Below are 16,884 nucleotides of genomic sequence, written 5' to 3' on the forward strand. Positions count from 1 at the left end.
GTCATGTTTTGCTTAATTTAAATTTTTGTCATTTAGTCACGAAACATGTCAAAATCAATGTTAAAATAAGTTATATATTGTCAAATTTGATATGAAAAGGATACTCAAACATTTGTAATTGTTCGTGACAAAGAATGACTTATTTTATATCATTGATATAGAATAGTAATATTGTTGTCAAAAAAATATTATCTAAGTATCATTATCAAAAATTTTACTAGGGTTAAGTATGTTTTTAGTCCCTATACTTTGGAGCGATTTTGGTTTTAGTCCCTCTTTCAAACTAAGGTACAATTTAGTCCTTCAACTTTAGAAAACTCTGGTTTTAGTCCTTTTTACCAAATTTTTTTAACTTTATTTGCTGTTTCAAGCACGTTTCATTATAATAATTGGATTGTTTACATTGTTTGACACATTTTTGCTTCATTGTTAACTGAAAAACGTGTTTGAAATAACAAATAAAGTTAAAAAATTTTGATAAAAAAGACTAAAACCAGAGTTTTCTAAAGTTAAAGGACTAAATTATATCTTAGTTTAAAAGAGGGACTAAAACCAAAATCGCCCCAAAGTATAGGAACTAAAAACATATTTAACCCTTTTTAATATTGCAAAGACGTTAAAATGTAAAATCATAATTCATGTTTCCTACAAACCAAAAACAATGTGCACCTTTTGCCAAACGTCTCTTCTAAAAAGCTTGCCTATGCAATCCACCATAAACAGAGAGATATAAACGACATCCAATACATTGAAACGACGTCTTTTCGTATTCGGAATTCACTCTCATCACAGTATATAAACGACATCCACTACATTTTTCTATTACAATATATTTTACCCTCCTTCACTTTCTCTGACGCTCTCTCTTCCATATTACAACCATGTTTTCTTCTTCAGCATGATCTACCTTTTGCCTTTTCGTTTCCTCTCTGATCCATCTATATATATATATATATACACACACACGTTTTTATGTTACACTGGAGGCAGCGGTTCATCGATCTCTTCCTGAACTTTGTTGTTTATGGTCACAATCATGAATCGATCGATAAACCTCTGCATCCAGTGTTTCTGGTCACATTTTCTTTATCTTCTGTCTACTGTTCTTAAAAGTAACAAATCATTGGCTACTTTCTCTAATATAGAAACTATTTTTTTTTTCATTTTTCAGTTTTAATCTCTGCTGGTGTTGTGTATTTATGCATGTACTAGGTGTTGTGGTGCTGATAGATATTCCAATTCTGTGAGGCTGTTGTGCAGAAGTGGATATCTATTGCTGCAATCTTGTGAAGTTTGTTTCTGATATACTTGTGTCTTTCTTTCCTTTGTTTATTGATTGATAGTTCCTTGGGTTTTATGGAAAACTGTTTGAAGAATGAGATCCACCATCACTTCTTACTTTTTCGCTTCAATTCATTTGTGCATTGTTGTTTGGCCTAACTAATTTCAGAACTGTCTGCTGGTATGAATTATGGTATATATTTATTATTGTAATTGTACTATAGTAATATAAATTCCAGTATAATTTTAACAAATTGTCGTTGCTGTGATTTTCTGTTATACAACCCTGTGTATTGCCTCTTTTTACTGTAATGTGTATTATTTACATCAGTTATGGTGTAAGGTGTTATATTTGGGAGATCGCAGTCAGGTAAAATTGAGAGGTTTATGTTTATGGCAATAATTAGGGTGATGTGGTTGGATGGAATTGAAATGATGACATGGAACAGTTTAATCTTAATGTGTATTGCTCCCTTACTGTTTAATCTTGAGTGAATTTCTGTATGTGGATCATATACTTGACATAGTTCAAGGTTTCATGCTGCAACTTTCTTTCTATCGTTGAAAAGATGCCTGGTTGACATGTTATGTGGAAAAGCATATGAAATTATTCCATTCATATTTCATATTATATTGGAGTGAAGCTTCATAAAGAAGCTCAAGCCTCAAGCAATGAAAATTGCCTTAAATGTGTTATTTATTTTCTATGTGCAGGTACTGTGCACTGTTTTGATGTCCTAGCTGCTTGATGTTGTGGAAAAAAGTATACTCAATTGAAAGCAATCTCCCAAAAGGATTCTAGAGTTAGATTAAAAAAACAATGATTCAAATCCAATTCTTTTAATTTCCTCTCACTATCAAGCTTTTTGACATTTTCCATCTCTCTGTAAAAGTCACTTATTTAAAAATTTTAATATATTAAGGAAAAATTCATTTTAATAGACTTTCAACTTCATTTTAATTTCTTTTTGTTCATGTATATAATAATTGCATATATGAATGCAATCTCTGTAAAAAAAATTATCATCCTCCAAAAAATCACCGTGCTTCACTAATTTCTGAGTATAGAATTCCTTGTTATTTTAGCCTTTAATGTGGGAGGGATTATAGTGATATTGGGCAGTTCTAATAATATGGGAAGGTCAGACTAAATAATTAAAATATGATGGATATGGCACATGGAAATTAAATAAAATTTCACTGATACAACTTTTACTACCCTCTTAAATTTTAAGAATATTGATCTCATAAATATTTTATAACAGCAATACAAAATAACTTTTGCGTATAATATTATTATCAGGTATTTAATCTATGATAAAAAAAAATGAAACAGCTTTCTAGACATATTTCAAGTTTAAAATTGTGATCACAATTTAAGAATTTTATAATGGGTGAAATTTCTTTTTTTTTTTCTTGTTAACCATTTTTAAAAAATCGTTCAGAATTTCAAATACACCTTTTTCTTCGATGTCTTGGGGTGTTGCTTCCTCCGTCTCCCCAAGTGGATCTTGTAGCTCTCCACTATTTTAATTTATTTCAAAAATATTTTACACCTACCCACTATTTTTTTATTCCAAAAATACCCTACACCTCTCCACTATATGACTCAAATTTAAACTTGTGATATATTTTCTTAAATAAGTTTGATTTAATCTTATTTTCGCCGTTGAATATATTTTTTCTTTTCAAATTACTTAATAAATGGTAAAATTTTGTTCTAAATTTCTAGAAAAATGTTTATATATATGTTTGTTTCTTTTACATATAATATCTATAATTTTTTACATTATATTATGTTTTAACTCACTGACATGTTTGATTCAAATAATTTGAATAAAATATTTATTTTATTAGATAAATAATATAAAAATATTATGAAATACTTAAAATATAAAAAAAAATTATTTGTTAAATATTTAGAATTTATTTAGTTCTTTCATCATTATAAAGTTAGTATATAATAATAATAATATATCATTATTTACTATTAATATTATTATGTTTATTATTTTGTATTTGCATCTAACTTTTAATTTTATAAAATGGAAATGGTGGAAGTACTAATATTGAAGTTTCCTTTTAATTTTATATTTTGTAATATATCACAAAAAGAAAATAGTGGGGAGATGTAGAATAATTTTGAAATAAATTAAAATAGTGGGGAGGTGCAAGACCCACTTGGGGAGGTAGAGGAAGCAACACCTCTCAATTAGGTCTTTATTTTTGTAAAATTGAAGCAATTAGAGGTTTTCTGTCAAAGAGTGATTCTCCCTGCACCTCCATGACCTCGTCCTACACCTCCCACTTTTACTTTAATTTCCACTGTACCCCTAACCCCTATAAGTCTACTTCTTTCAGCCTATTCATTGGTTTTTGAAAAAGTTAAATGACTCTGCCGCATCTCACACCAAAACAAACCCTACACCTCCTTTCTTCTTTTTCCCCTTTGCCCGTCTTCCTTTCCTCCCCACCAACTTATTTTTGACCAATTTTTTAAAGTGCAGTTGCTCTTTGTTGGCGTTCGTGTTTGTATAGTGTGCTGTTAGCGTAGCTGGGTAACAGATGGGTGTGAGAATCATGTTTTGTTGCTTGATCCGTGGTCACATTTTTTTTCTGTGTATGAAAATGTATGTATATGAACTATGCGAATGGGATCGGCGGGGTGGGTTTTTGGGGGTGCCGCATATCGAACCGCAAATGACACTGCAGTTAACGCCTACCGCAGTACAAATGACGGATATAATCGCGCTGCAAATGGATCAGCGCCAGAAGGCAACCGTAGGTGGATCTGCGGTTGGTTTGGTTTTGGGGGTACATCTTCGTTGTTCGCATATCGCAATGCGGCTTGGGGAAACACAAATTATACTACGACTTGAGGAAAACGCAGATCATACTGCAGTTTAGGATTAAATTTTAGTCACCTAAGAATAATTATTATGCTCCCTTAAGGAAATAAAGGATCTTATAGAAATAGATTTTATTTGACAAACAAACCTTAATGCTTTATTTTATAAGTACTAACCAACAATAAATATATATATATATATATATATATATATATATATATATATATATATATATATATATATATATATATATATATATATAGAAAAGACACATTAAATTTATTAAATATCAAATTATCTTAATATTCATTTATTTTGTGTCGTAAAATAAAACTGAAAAATTTATTTATTTCATTAAATAAATATTTGACTAAAAAAATTATTTCAGATAATAAAAAATTATTTATAAATAATTAATAATTAAAATTTATTAAAAATATATCGTTAAAAAAAATATTTCCAAAGTAATCCTAAATTACAGTGCATCTAAATTATATCTACAAAATATTATTTGCTTAATATAATATTAATATGTTAGATGAAGTTAATATAATTATCAACAGTAACCAAATCTAATAATAATAAAAACTTAGAGATCCCAACTAATCCATACTTATGACTGAAATAGATACTGAAGAACAAAGTTGTCCCAAACAATACTTCTAGTGTCATAAACCAAGCCATATAATAAACTATTATCGTGTTAACAACAAATGAAGAAAACAAAGTTAATTTGTGTTGAGATTGATTGCATGCAAATGAAGTTATACAAAAGAAGTTAGCATGCAACATCTAAGTTTTCTGTGAGTAAAATATCTGCATAAAATGGTTGTCTTAGACTACCAAAATATTACAACTGAAAAACCAAAATATGAAAGACTTTGTGAGCTATTATGCGATTATTTCACCGTCTATAACTACACTCACTAGATCCAAAGCGGAAAAATCTATCTTAGGAAACAAGGCTTTAGCTTGATCACTAGCTGTGTCAAATCCATTTTTAAAGTTAAGTGCTATATTTGCATCTCTAGCTTCATCCAAGACAGCTGCAAACTAATTTTTCTTGCTAGTAGGTCACATTCTACCAAGAAGGTATTCTCCAACCTTGGGTAACACTTCCAGATGATTCATAACTAAAACTACCATCACTGGAACTTAAAACTAATACATCAAATCATAATCCATAAACAAGACAAAATGAATAATAAATCATACAACATACGTATAATACAAAACGAAATGCTTAAACAAAATCAGCACAGTACAAATGCACTTGGTAAGTGCAACCCAGCACAACCGCAAGTCGAAGTGCGATTAGGGAAGCCGCAGCACGATGTGCGACTATGTGGGAACGCCGTTCGAACGACTACAACGTTATCTGCATCACGAAATGTGGTTAAGTGTGTTTGATTTACTAACCTGGACGAGCTCTCTTTTCTTCCTCCTCTCCAACCAATGTCCAGAGCAGAGCACCAAGGATCACACCAGCACGCACCATCACGACGGATCAGAAACACACTAATGTATAACCTCTCAAAACAATGAAACACTAAAACTGAAAGTGATGGAAATGCGAAAGCTGATGGAAACCACGAAGGGGTGTGGGGTTGCATGGAGGTTAGGGTTTATAGTCTCAGACAAATGTTGGGATGGTTGGTAGTTAGAAAAGTATGTTAGTGGTTAGGATATATAATTAAGTAATCATTAATGTTGTTTTGACTTTATTAAATGAGGGATAAATTGGTAAAATTGGAGGTGTAGGGAGAAGGAGATGAGGTGCAGGGAGGAACACTCTCTGTCAAATTGGACAAACAACCATTTAAGTTTGGATTACGTGACATGGTCAATGTATTGTTTTAAATGACGTGGTGTTAAGGAAAAAGCAGACAAAACAAATAAAATTAAGTGTCGTAATTCAGATTGGGGAAAATTGGAAGAAAATGAAGTGTCAATTCAGAATTTTGGGTTGAAGAAGAGCCACTGTCCTTCAGAGTTGTAGCAGCGGCCACCTTCAACTGCTTCATTCGATGAAGTAGCTTCTTCCCTTCCTCACCTTCCATCACTATCTTCTCAACCCTTACAATTTCTCCTCTTTCCACCATCCCATTCTCACCAATCGCCACTCTCATTGCCACTTTCATGCCTTCACTGACCAAAACGACATTCATCTTCTGCTTAACAAAGAGTGGCCAAGCCACCAAGGGCACACCACTCACCACACTTTCAAGAATCGAGTTCCAATAGCAGTGGATGCACATCCAACCACATAAAAAAACAAAGGAAAAACCATTTGAAGAGACCTGAAACCATGGCGGTTCGGTTCTTCCAGAACCTGATGCCCGAATTCGTACCCGAAGCTACGTCGTCTACCCTGCAAGAGCAAGAAGAAGGACTCACTGTGGGGGACTCACTCACAAAGCTCCTAGCCATGCCCCCACACGCCACTCTCGGAGCATCTCAAACGCGCAGCTCTAGACCTTAAAGAAACGGTACCAAACAAATCATACCCTTAATTCCTTCTCTTTCTTGTTTTTGACCACACTTTTATGCTCTAACGCGTGTGGTTTGGTGTCAGATAGTGATAGAAACATGGGGAGTATCTGGGCAAAAAGATGTAGACTTTACTTTTTAGTGTGGTGTTTTGGGCACGACTTTTATGCTCTTGAAGTCTTACGAAGTGACACGCAACGGGAATGATCTTTCTCTTTGCTCTTAGATTGTGAAGGCTTGTGATGTCATTACCAATTGAAAGCTGCAATTTACAGATGGAGATTTGAAGAGAGAAATGGAGAGAAATTGGAAGCTCCTATTGACATAAGGCAAATAAATCTATTTTACGTAGTGTTTGATGATTCTTTTCAAAATCCAGTGTTTTTCACCCATGAATCCTAATTTCACAATCTGACAAAATGACTGTTTTTTTTTCCTCAAGAACCCTAATTTTGCATTCCTACTCCATTGCTTTTAATTTCTTTTTCCAATTTACTATCAATTTTTTAATTTAGAAATTAGAAAATACACGTCAATTATGTATAAATTGTCACATCATTTAAAACAATACACCATATAATCTAAACTTAAATGGTCATTTGTCCCATTCGAGATAAAACTTCTAATTACTTCAATTTTACAAAAACAAAAATCTAATTAAAACATTGAAAAAACAACTTATTTAAAATTCTGAATAAAAACAGAGACACATCCAAAATTAAACCATTATAAACATTGGTATTACAATATTCTACAATAAAGAAAGCTTAGTTGTTATTTTCTAAAATTCTATTTACTCCCTCCTACTTTGTTTAGAGAAACACTCATATACCATATACTTGTTCAGAAAATCAGGATATTATGTTGAACGAAACCTCAAAAGTGATTTATTTTTCTTCATTGAAAGGAAATTTGAAGTTTAAAATTAAAAGGACATTAAAGAGAAGAAATTTTCCTACTGGTTGAAAATAGGAGTCAGACTTTCCATGTTCATGCTTTTCAGGCATTCTTGGTCAAACTTAAATCCCTGACACAAATTAGTTAAGAATTCCTCCATGTCATGCAGCCTTCAATTTTTGGTTGTTTTCTTATTCTTACCTCTTTTGGCTGTTTTTTCCTGCATTTCTTCTTGAACCTTCGTATATTTAAAAAAAATAATCAATTTTATTCTTTTTTTTTTTTAATTTTAAGTTTCAGAATGCACAATTTAAAATGCAATTCAAAATATAAAATAAATAAAAAATTTGAATTATGCATTACAATTTAAAATGCAAAAATAAAATTATTTATTCTAAATTATATAGAAATATATGTTTAATAAAAAAAAACTTCTGTTTCTTTTCAACTTGATAGTTCTTTTATGCTTCTTTGATATGAAACTTGATAGTTCTTTTATGTTCAATTTCTACGTAGGATTAATTCAATTCAATTAAGTCTTTCTTATTTCAATTATGAATGCATTTTATAGGTTAGTCTTTGATCCTAGAGGAAAATCTTCAAGCAAATTAATAATATATATATATATATATATATATATATATATATATATATATATATATATATATATATATATATAGATAGATAGATATATTCACAATATTCAAATATCAGATTAGATAAATTTTTATTTTTGGATTATTTTAACGGAGTCTTTCGGTACTTTTATTTGTATATTTGTTTAATAAGGCTTTGAATTTGAGGTTTAATTTTCTTCCTGGAATGTATGATCTGACATCAAGCATAGAAATTTTGTATCTGTTTTTGTTATTTTATTATTAGACATTGTCTGTTCTTGTATGTTTTGTAGTTTTTGTATTGCGTCTTACAAATGTTTTCTATAATTCTTTGTAAGTGAGACTTTGATTTTTCAGACATTATTTTTTTTAAGATGGTTATTGGATGTGCCTCATTAGTGATTGGACTCAGGTTCATAACTTAAAGATATTTTTGTAAAACCTTACTCATAATTTCTCATTTTGAAATTTAAATAATTTTTTTATTGAGAATTTTCTCTCAATTATGAGAACTTTCGATTATTATGTTTGAATTTCCAATTAGAAGCTACAAAGTGTCATTTATACTTAGAATAAATGCCATCTCATTAAGGTTCAATCTTAAGTTATATTATTTAATATTGTTTTTCATAATATTGTATATTATTTCAGTGTTTATGATGAAAAAGTTTGTTTATAAAAGTAAAAATAAGATATTGGATAATAAAAGAGCAAGCTAGGAGAAATGTTTTTTTCTCTACTATAAAGATAATCAATTTTCTCTAAACAACCGATGGATTTAGTATGTAAAGTTAAAGATAATATATTAAGGAAAATAATATATTAACTAACAAGATAAGAAGATTTCATTATTTTATTAAGAAAATCAATTGATGAAATGTCTTTTATGTTCTCATTGATACTAAAAGATATCCCTTAAGTAAATATCCAACTTCTTGCATAATTAATTTTAAAGATTTCATATATGTTTACTACAAGAGTATCAAGATTCATTATTATTGCATTATTTATTTTTTAAGCAAAGTATTATCTCACATATAAAAAAAAAACTTTAAAACTTCTATTTGACTATTTTTTTTTAATTTAAAACATAATTTTCTTATTACATTGTTTAAAAGGTTAATATGGAAGACTTATTATTTTATCCACGAGAGTATAAAAGCCTAAAGTAATGGTTCGTTAAAAAATACCTGGAAAAAACAATACTAGAAGCTACTAGTAAAGATAGTTATACTTAGTTGGAAATTTAGTGGACATCTGATTTATTCAAGCACCTACTTCTTTTTTTTTTTTTTAGAATTTAAGTATAATTTTAAGTTTTATATTAAATAAAAATAAGGAAGTTGAACACTACATAAGGATAAAGATTTATAACCTCATTGTTATAAGGTTTTGTATTGGAAGTAGTGCCAATTTTTTATGTTGGTTAAATTAAGATCTTATTATTGTTTGTTTTTCCAATGAACATTCTCTTTAAAGACCACACAATGGTATCTAAGCCGATGGTTAATCTTAATGACCAGTTTATGCAAGTATAATATGGTTCATGTGTCGAAATATTTTATAACAAAGGTTTAAAGTAAGTGTATCCAATTAAAATGATGATGGTACAAAAATAGATATTCATATATGAGAATGCTTTTGTTTGAGGAGAATACTTTATTTTGCAACTTTCACATGTTATTTTATTTCAATGCTTGATGACTGGTATAAATAAATAGCATATATGAATAAAATAATACTTTCAAAAAGGTGTAATTTGAAGTGCATAGACTAAGGTTCTAAAATACATTGTAGATTTGTATTTTATGTTTTAAATTTTTATTTTTAACTAGTGTATAAATTAAGTTTTAGTTATAGAAAATTTCATTTTCTTATTTCTTTTTTATAAAAGTTTTAGGGAAAAATAATATTAAAACAATATTTTAATTAATGGAAAGCAATAAGCGATTTTTATTATTTCAATATTAATTTATATAAATCACAAAACTTCACACTTTTAATATGTACGAAAAAATTAAACGACAAATATTTAATTTAAAATATCCAAATTTATGATAAATTTAAAATTTAATTAAGCTCTTGTATTTTTTTCTTTATTTATATTTTTTTTCTATTTTTATTTTATTTTATAGAGTCTGAAACTAAAGAAAAACAAAAAAAAAAAGTATAATTGTAACGAATGAAAACTAAATTGCTAAATTTGTCAGCTTATAAAATTAAAGGCTTAATAGCACTAATGGTCCCTATTTTTGTTGGCAAAATTCGAATTGGTCCCCAATTTTTTTTTCTGTTCAATGTGGTCCTAAAGATTGTAAATTTCGTTCAATCTGGTCCTTTTTGGAGACGTCGTTTAAATAGTTAACGGCAGAAACTCCAGCTATGCAGAAAAGTGTTAATGTGGCATTTAACTGGCAACGTGGATTCCCTTCAAGCATAGTGAGGTAAAATTTGAAATAAAACTAGGACCATTTCGAACACACTTAACGAAAATAGGGACCATTAGAGGTATTAAGTCTTTCTTTAATGAAACCCAATTTTTAATGAGGGTGGATAGCCAAATTAGGGTTTTTAAGGGTTCTTAGAATTTGGGAACCCAATCTGTTTCACCTTTGCCTTCGTCAATGGCTACCACCCGCTCTCCCTCCAAAATCGCTGACAAACTCAAGAAGAGGAATAAGTTAATCACCTCTGAATAATGGGTTCTTCACCAACGGGGTTTTCATTTGACAAGCAATTGAGCATTTTTTTTGGGATTTAGGGCTTTACTCATACTGTTGTGGAAAAAATGGGGTTCTTGCCTTATGATTTTGGAAGCTTATGATTTTGGAAGCTTCAGGAAGTGGTGCTTGTTGGGGTCTAGTTTGTTGCAGATTGTGGTATGGAGGCCTAACCTGCAGATTATTGCAAATAGGGATTATCTCTACCCCCATTGAACCACCACCAAGTGAGGAATGACAATTTTGGTGGCCCAAGCTAGTGCAACAACAAGAAGAAGAAGACTGGGAAGTAAACATGACTCATCAACCACCAAGATTGGGAAGAAGATGGGTTAAAAACCCTAATTTGGCTATCCACCTCATTAAAAATTGGGTTTCATTAAAGAAAGACTTAATACCTCTGATGATCCCTATTTTCGCTAAGTGTGTTCGAAATGGTCCTAGTTTTATTTCAGATTTTACCTCACTATGCCTGAAGGGAATCCACGTGGCCAGTTAAATGCCACATTAACACTTTTCTGCACAGCTGGAGTTTTTGCCGTTAACTATTTAAACGGCGTCTCCAAAAAGGACCAGATTGAACGAAATTTACAATCTTTAGAACCACATTGAACAGAAAAAAAAATGGGGACCAATTTGAATTTTGCCAACCAAAATAGGGACCATTAGTGCTATTAAGCCAAAATTAAATCATATCTATAGGTACATAATATATTGATGTTAAATGTAAAAAATAGGTGAATAAATATTGTGCAGACGAATTTTGTACAAAACTAAAAGCAAAAGGTTTTATATTTTCAAAATTCAATTTGTTAATGAAGCATTTATTGAAGTAACATTAATTGAGATTTTTTGGTTTTAAAAGTAGGTAGGTTAGTCATGTAAAGAGTAGCATAGAAATGCTCTAAAAGTGTATAGTAGAAGAGATTAGGAAAGTGATTAAGAAATAATTTGGCTTGGTAAAACTAATTAAGGATAAAGTATTTTCTTTTGAATAGAATAGAAGATTTATGAGTTTGACCTTAACTTTAATGCGACCGACCAAGAGTGAGACACGTTATTATAGAAACAACTAAAGAACAACCAAAACAGAAAGGTGAGATTTTCTTTTTATTTGATAAACAATTATATTCTTACAAAATTGTTAAATATAAACATATAAGATTAATACTATTCTAGCATTACATTTAATTCTTTACAGCATATATAAGAATAAATAAACAATATTATTTTTCTGTTTCATTTCATTTATTTTTGGTATATTTATCAAATAACATATAAACCCATTATTTAAAAACTATTAAAACATAACGAAACTACTTTCATTAAGAAAATGGAAATATTGGTATATAAATATGAAATTGGAAAATTTGTAAAGAAACACTGTTAGACTTGTTAGTTCTTTTTCTTTTGTAGCAAGTCAGCAAACATTTTTTTTTTACTTGTTTCTCTTGCTTCATTTTTTCTACTTCTCATTATCATGAAGAAAATGTCACCGTTTTTATCCAAATGACCAACAACAGGTAAGACCTTATTAATTTATTTGATATCAATGGCCTTACTTAGCTAAACTAGGACCATGATGTCATTTTTTTTCATATGACAAGTAAAATATACAATGGTCTCTACGAAAAATGAAACTCAAAACAAGAAAGAAAGATCCTTCAATTTCTTTGCTGAGTGTAGTGCAAAGATTTTGGCGACCCTTGAAAAAGGTCCAAAATATAAGTTTGTAGATCCTCAACAGTGTACTTGATATACTTATCTGCAATGTTTAATGAGTTTCTTCCAGTGTATGATCCGTATGCAAGAACCACTTTCTGAGACACAGAAATTTGTAGATCCTCACGAAGTTGAGAGTCTTGGATGCACCACCCCGTCTGGGTCCTGTACACTTCACGAAAGGCATTGCAAAACTTTTTGCAGCTTTTCTCCAAAGTTCTGGGTGAAACACAATTTGGCAAATTATCAACCTTAAGCATAGAAAGTATTGGACCCCAAGTCACTCTCTCATAACACCTTGCATCGCGCTGATACTCAGCAGTGTGCTGCCGAAGCCAGCAGTCTCCAAAAAAGTGGCTTAGATCAGAGCACTTCACCTTTTGCACCATGTAACGAATGTTGTTCATCATGAAAATATGTTGCAAACCTACATCTTTGTATAGTTTGGACTTGTTGCTCAAGTTGGATTCTAGAGCTGTGGTGATTGACCGAAAGTAGAAGGCCACTGGACAGAGTGACAGAGCTGATGTTTCTTGTTTATAGACTGCAGGATCAGTTGAACATTCTTCAACAAGAAGGAGATTAAGGGTGTCACCATATTCAACTAGTGTCGTGATGTAATTCATCACATACTTGGTAACATGGTGAACACCCCCTTGAGGAAAAGGAGTCTTTGAATTGTTAGTTGCAATAGCATTTCTGAATGCCAGAAATGTAGACTTAATAGTGTCACCAATGCTCGTTAGAAGCTTGTGAAACTCTCCTCTGACAAAAGCACCAACTTCTTCAAAGAACAATTTATCTACATCCACTGAAAGATGCTCCAAAACCTCATGCATATCAAGCAAACGAAATATTCTTTCTGGGGCGTGTGCTCCCATTGCCACGGCCTCTCCAAAATTCAAAAGGAGAAGCATAAAACTCTGAGAAATTTCAGAAAAGCAACACTGATAAAAGGATCCAAAGTCCCCAAGGATGTGTTTGCACAATCTTTTCTCACTGACAAGATACACCTGAACAATGATCTTCATGGCTCGTATCCATTTCTTCATCTCATGGTTCAAGCACTGCCACTCCAGTTTCAGCACATCCTCAATGCTTAATTTTTCCATCTTAAGAGTAACAAAATACTCAGCCAAGGCATTCCTTCTGGATGAAATGAAGACCTGACAGAACTCCTGATGGTATTTTGAGTCAAACATGACATTTGCAATGCTCTTGAGATACTCAAGTACTGCTGGATTCATCAGATCAACAATGTTGGCCTCGGATTGGCTAGAACCGGTACTCCTGCTGACCTCGTTAACTTGTTCATCCTCCACTTCACGAAATGATTCATCATATGCCATATCCATTTTAGAATCGAAAGACATGTATTCAGGCTCAAAGTACTGCTTATGTTCAACAAGAATGTGGTCTAATTCTCTCTCAAGCCTGGACATAGCATCCTGCAAAACTGCATATGCTCTCTCAAGAAGTTCCTTCTGCCTCCAATTATCATTCACCACAGAAAAGCTTTCCAAACTCTGAATCAGTGTTTGGATTTCACCAACAACTTTCAAATAGTCTGAAGACTGATTGGGACTAGAGTCCCATGTCATGGAAGGGTTTGCTATCCACCTCGTTACCTTGTCTTCAACACACTTGAGCCGGTTCTCTAATGGCCTGATACCCCTTCCTTTCCTCTCATTGACTATGGAAATTGCGGACAATTGGGACTCAACATCCAAGAGGGTTTTTCTCAAGTCACTGGACACATTCTTACTGGCTGCTAGTGCCTTTAAAATGTGTTGAGCAGCAGCAACCACGTGTTGATCTTGTTCACAAGTGGAGATAACAGGTTTATGTTCCTCCATAACAGAAAACCAAACAAGAATGCAGTGGTTTTAATTTGTCACTGTGATGTGGACAAATGCAGCCGCAATTGCAATCACAACGCAGTCACAAACTCTAAAAACCTTGACCTTGAGGCCTAAATTGCGATTGCAGACTTTAAAACCTTATTGCACTCTCTACAACTGAACATGACTACTTCATATCCAAACTAAAATCATTGCGCAGGTTACACAAAAAGGTATGGGTTAAACAAAGAACTAGTGGTTAGTGGTTGCAAAAGCTCAACTTATAGACAAGAAAAAGTATAAGTATAAGCAAGCTTTATAGTCCTCAAAGGAACAAGAATTGAAAGACAAGTGGTTTAAACCTTAAAAGCTTGGAACCCTGCATCTGGAAATTATGACGAAGGCATGAATGGATAATTTCAAACTTCACTTTCCAGTCTTCTCCTATTAACTTCTCATTCNCCTCTCCATTATTAAGAAAGGCAAAGCAATCACAACAAGCCCCAACAATTGGAAGTAAGAGAGCTGATAATCATATATAACCCACCAAAACAAAGCACAACCTCCAAACTCAAACTTGTATAAATAGAATGGCATAGGAAATGGTGAACTCAACCAATCGACCCTCACTCAAACACTAACCCTCCCAATTAACCACTGGTAACTGAACCCCCAAAAGAATTTCCTTTTTTTCTTTGGAAAAAGAGAAAGAGAAAGAAAATCACATACAGTTCCTAGATTTCATATCATGATTCAGATAAAAGCAACTATAAACCAGAAAAACGGATAAACTTGGGACAAAGATGCAAGAAAGCAGAAAGCTTAGAAATTGAGAAAGTGGGGACGAATTTTGTGTAGCAAAGAGAAAATTGGACGTTAATTAATTGATATTTGTGAAAAGAAATTGTTTCTTTGTGTGAAGAAAAGGAAAATTGTGGAGGAGCTTTACTTTGCAACGAGAGTTTTTCTAACTACATAATTTCCTCAATCTATGGCTTTTGACTTTTGACGGACATGTCACTAGGATTTAACGAAATTAGAAATTGAAGAAATTTACCAGAAAGCGTGTTGAGTCACTGTGATCTTGTTAACAAGTATGTAAGTATACACTCCATTAGTTCCTTTTCTTGTTTTTTTATACACTTCCTTTATTACTTACTATCTTCTTACTAGGGTTTAATTTGTAACATACATTTAATTACGGAATCACATATATTTTATTTTATATAAACTTTTTACAAAGTTAAATGAAAAGTTTAGGTTTAATTTTTTTAATAGAATTCACTTATGTTATTTTTTAAAAATTGAGACGTGATAATACTTAATAATTAATAAAAATATTTTTCAATTCATTTTATAAGATCAAAATTTTATAAATTTTAAAAAGTTTGGGGTACCTATCAAGTAATTTGTGGAGAAACACGTATTGCAATCAGTGCTCAAAGATCTTGTTACTTATTGCAAAGATCTTGTTATTTATTGCAAGACTTAGATGTTTCCTCAGTTTAGCAAGCTTAAGCGTCAACCTATGTGTGTTGACAGAGGTGGAAATCACAAAAGGGTTCGGAGATTAGCGATTTGGGGTTTCAAATGATTGTAATTCCAATTATTTTTCTGATGGTTCGGTTCCCTGTTTGAATGCTGCGTAATTTTCAGAAGTTTTGGATCTTAGAATTTGATTAGTGAAATTAAACATGTGTTTGGATGAGTTTTGATAGCATGCTTATTTATTTCAAAAGTTTGGAATCTTATATCATTTAAAACGAGAAACTAAACACAAATTAAAATTTTAGAATTTTTTTTACATTAATATGATAGTTTCAAAAAGTTTAAATTTTATAAAAGAAATAAAGAATGTGAAAGTTTTATGCTATTTTTATTTTTAAATTTATGTTTATCTTTATATTTCTTTTTTGTCTAGTATTGAGTTGTGTTATTATTTATCCAACTTCCATAGAGAATTTGTCAATTTGAATGGGTTAATAGTAAATTGAGACATTTACACTTATTTAACATGTTTTTTTTTTTTGTAATGAAAAAATAAAAAAATAATGTGTCAAAAGTAATTTTTTCCATTTGATTGAGGTTAAATTGTCATAGGCTTATCATTGTTTTTTTTTAATTTATTTATTTTTCATAATTTTGTTATAGTTTTTTTTTTTTAATTTCCTTTACTTTATTTCATTTTTTTTATTTCGCTGTCTTTTCTTTTCTCATACAAGCTTTCAAGACAAACCATCTCAATATTCTTGATTTTCTATCAATTTTAACATCATATTATATTTGTTTTCGCCAACTTTTAACACATACGCAAACCTAGAATAATACGATTTATTAATATGAAATCGATATAGTTATCAATGAAAATATAATGTTTTTTAATGTTTCTTTTCCACATAAATAGGATTTAGGATGAATCTCCAAAAGTAGGAAATTGATTTTTTGCTCTACTTCAAATATTGGCGCA

The 16,884-nt window shown here is 31.0% G+C and overlaps 1 protein-coding gene across 1 annotated transcript; it reads right to left on the bottom strand.

The window, feature by feature from the left end:
- Positions 1-12,335: 12,335 nt before the first annotated feature.
- Positions 12,336-15,480, bottom strand: LOC106775888 (exocyst complex component EXO70E2). Its single transcript, XM_014663127.2, has one exon. The coding sequence runs from the start codon at positions 14,430-14,432 to the stop codon at positions 12,519-12,521; it is 1,914 nt and encodes a 637-aa protein (XP_014518613.1). The 5' UTR covers positions 14,433-15,480; the 3' UTR covers positions 12,336-12,518.
- Between the last annotated feature and the right edge of the window lie 1,404 nt (positions 15,481-16,884).

This window comes from Vigna radiata, chromosome 2, assembly GCF_000741045.1.
Source record: "Vigna radiata var. radiata cultivar VC1973A chromosome 2, Vradiata_ver6, whole genome shotgun sequence".
Classification (NCBI taxonomy): Eukaryota; Viridiplantae; Streptophyta; class Magnoliopsida; order Fabales; family Fabaceae; genus Vigna; species Vigna radiata.

Coding starts and splice junctions, on each gene's coding strand:
- LOC106775888 (XM_014663127.2), bottom strand. CDS start 14,432: ATGGAGGAACATAAACCTGTTATCTCCACTTGTGAACAAGATCAACAC.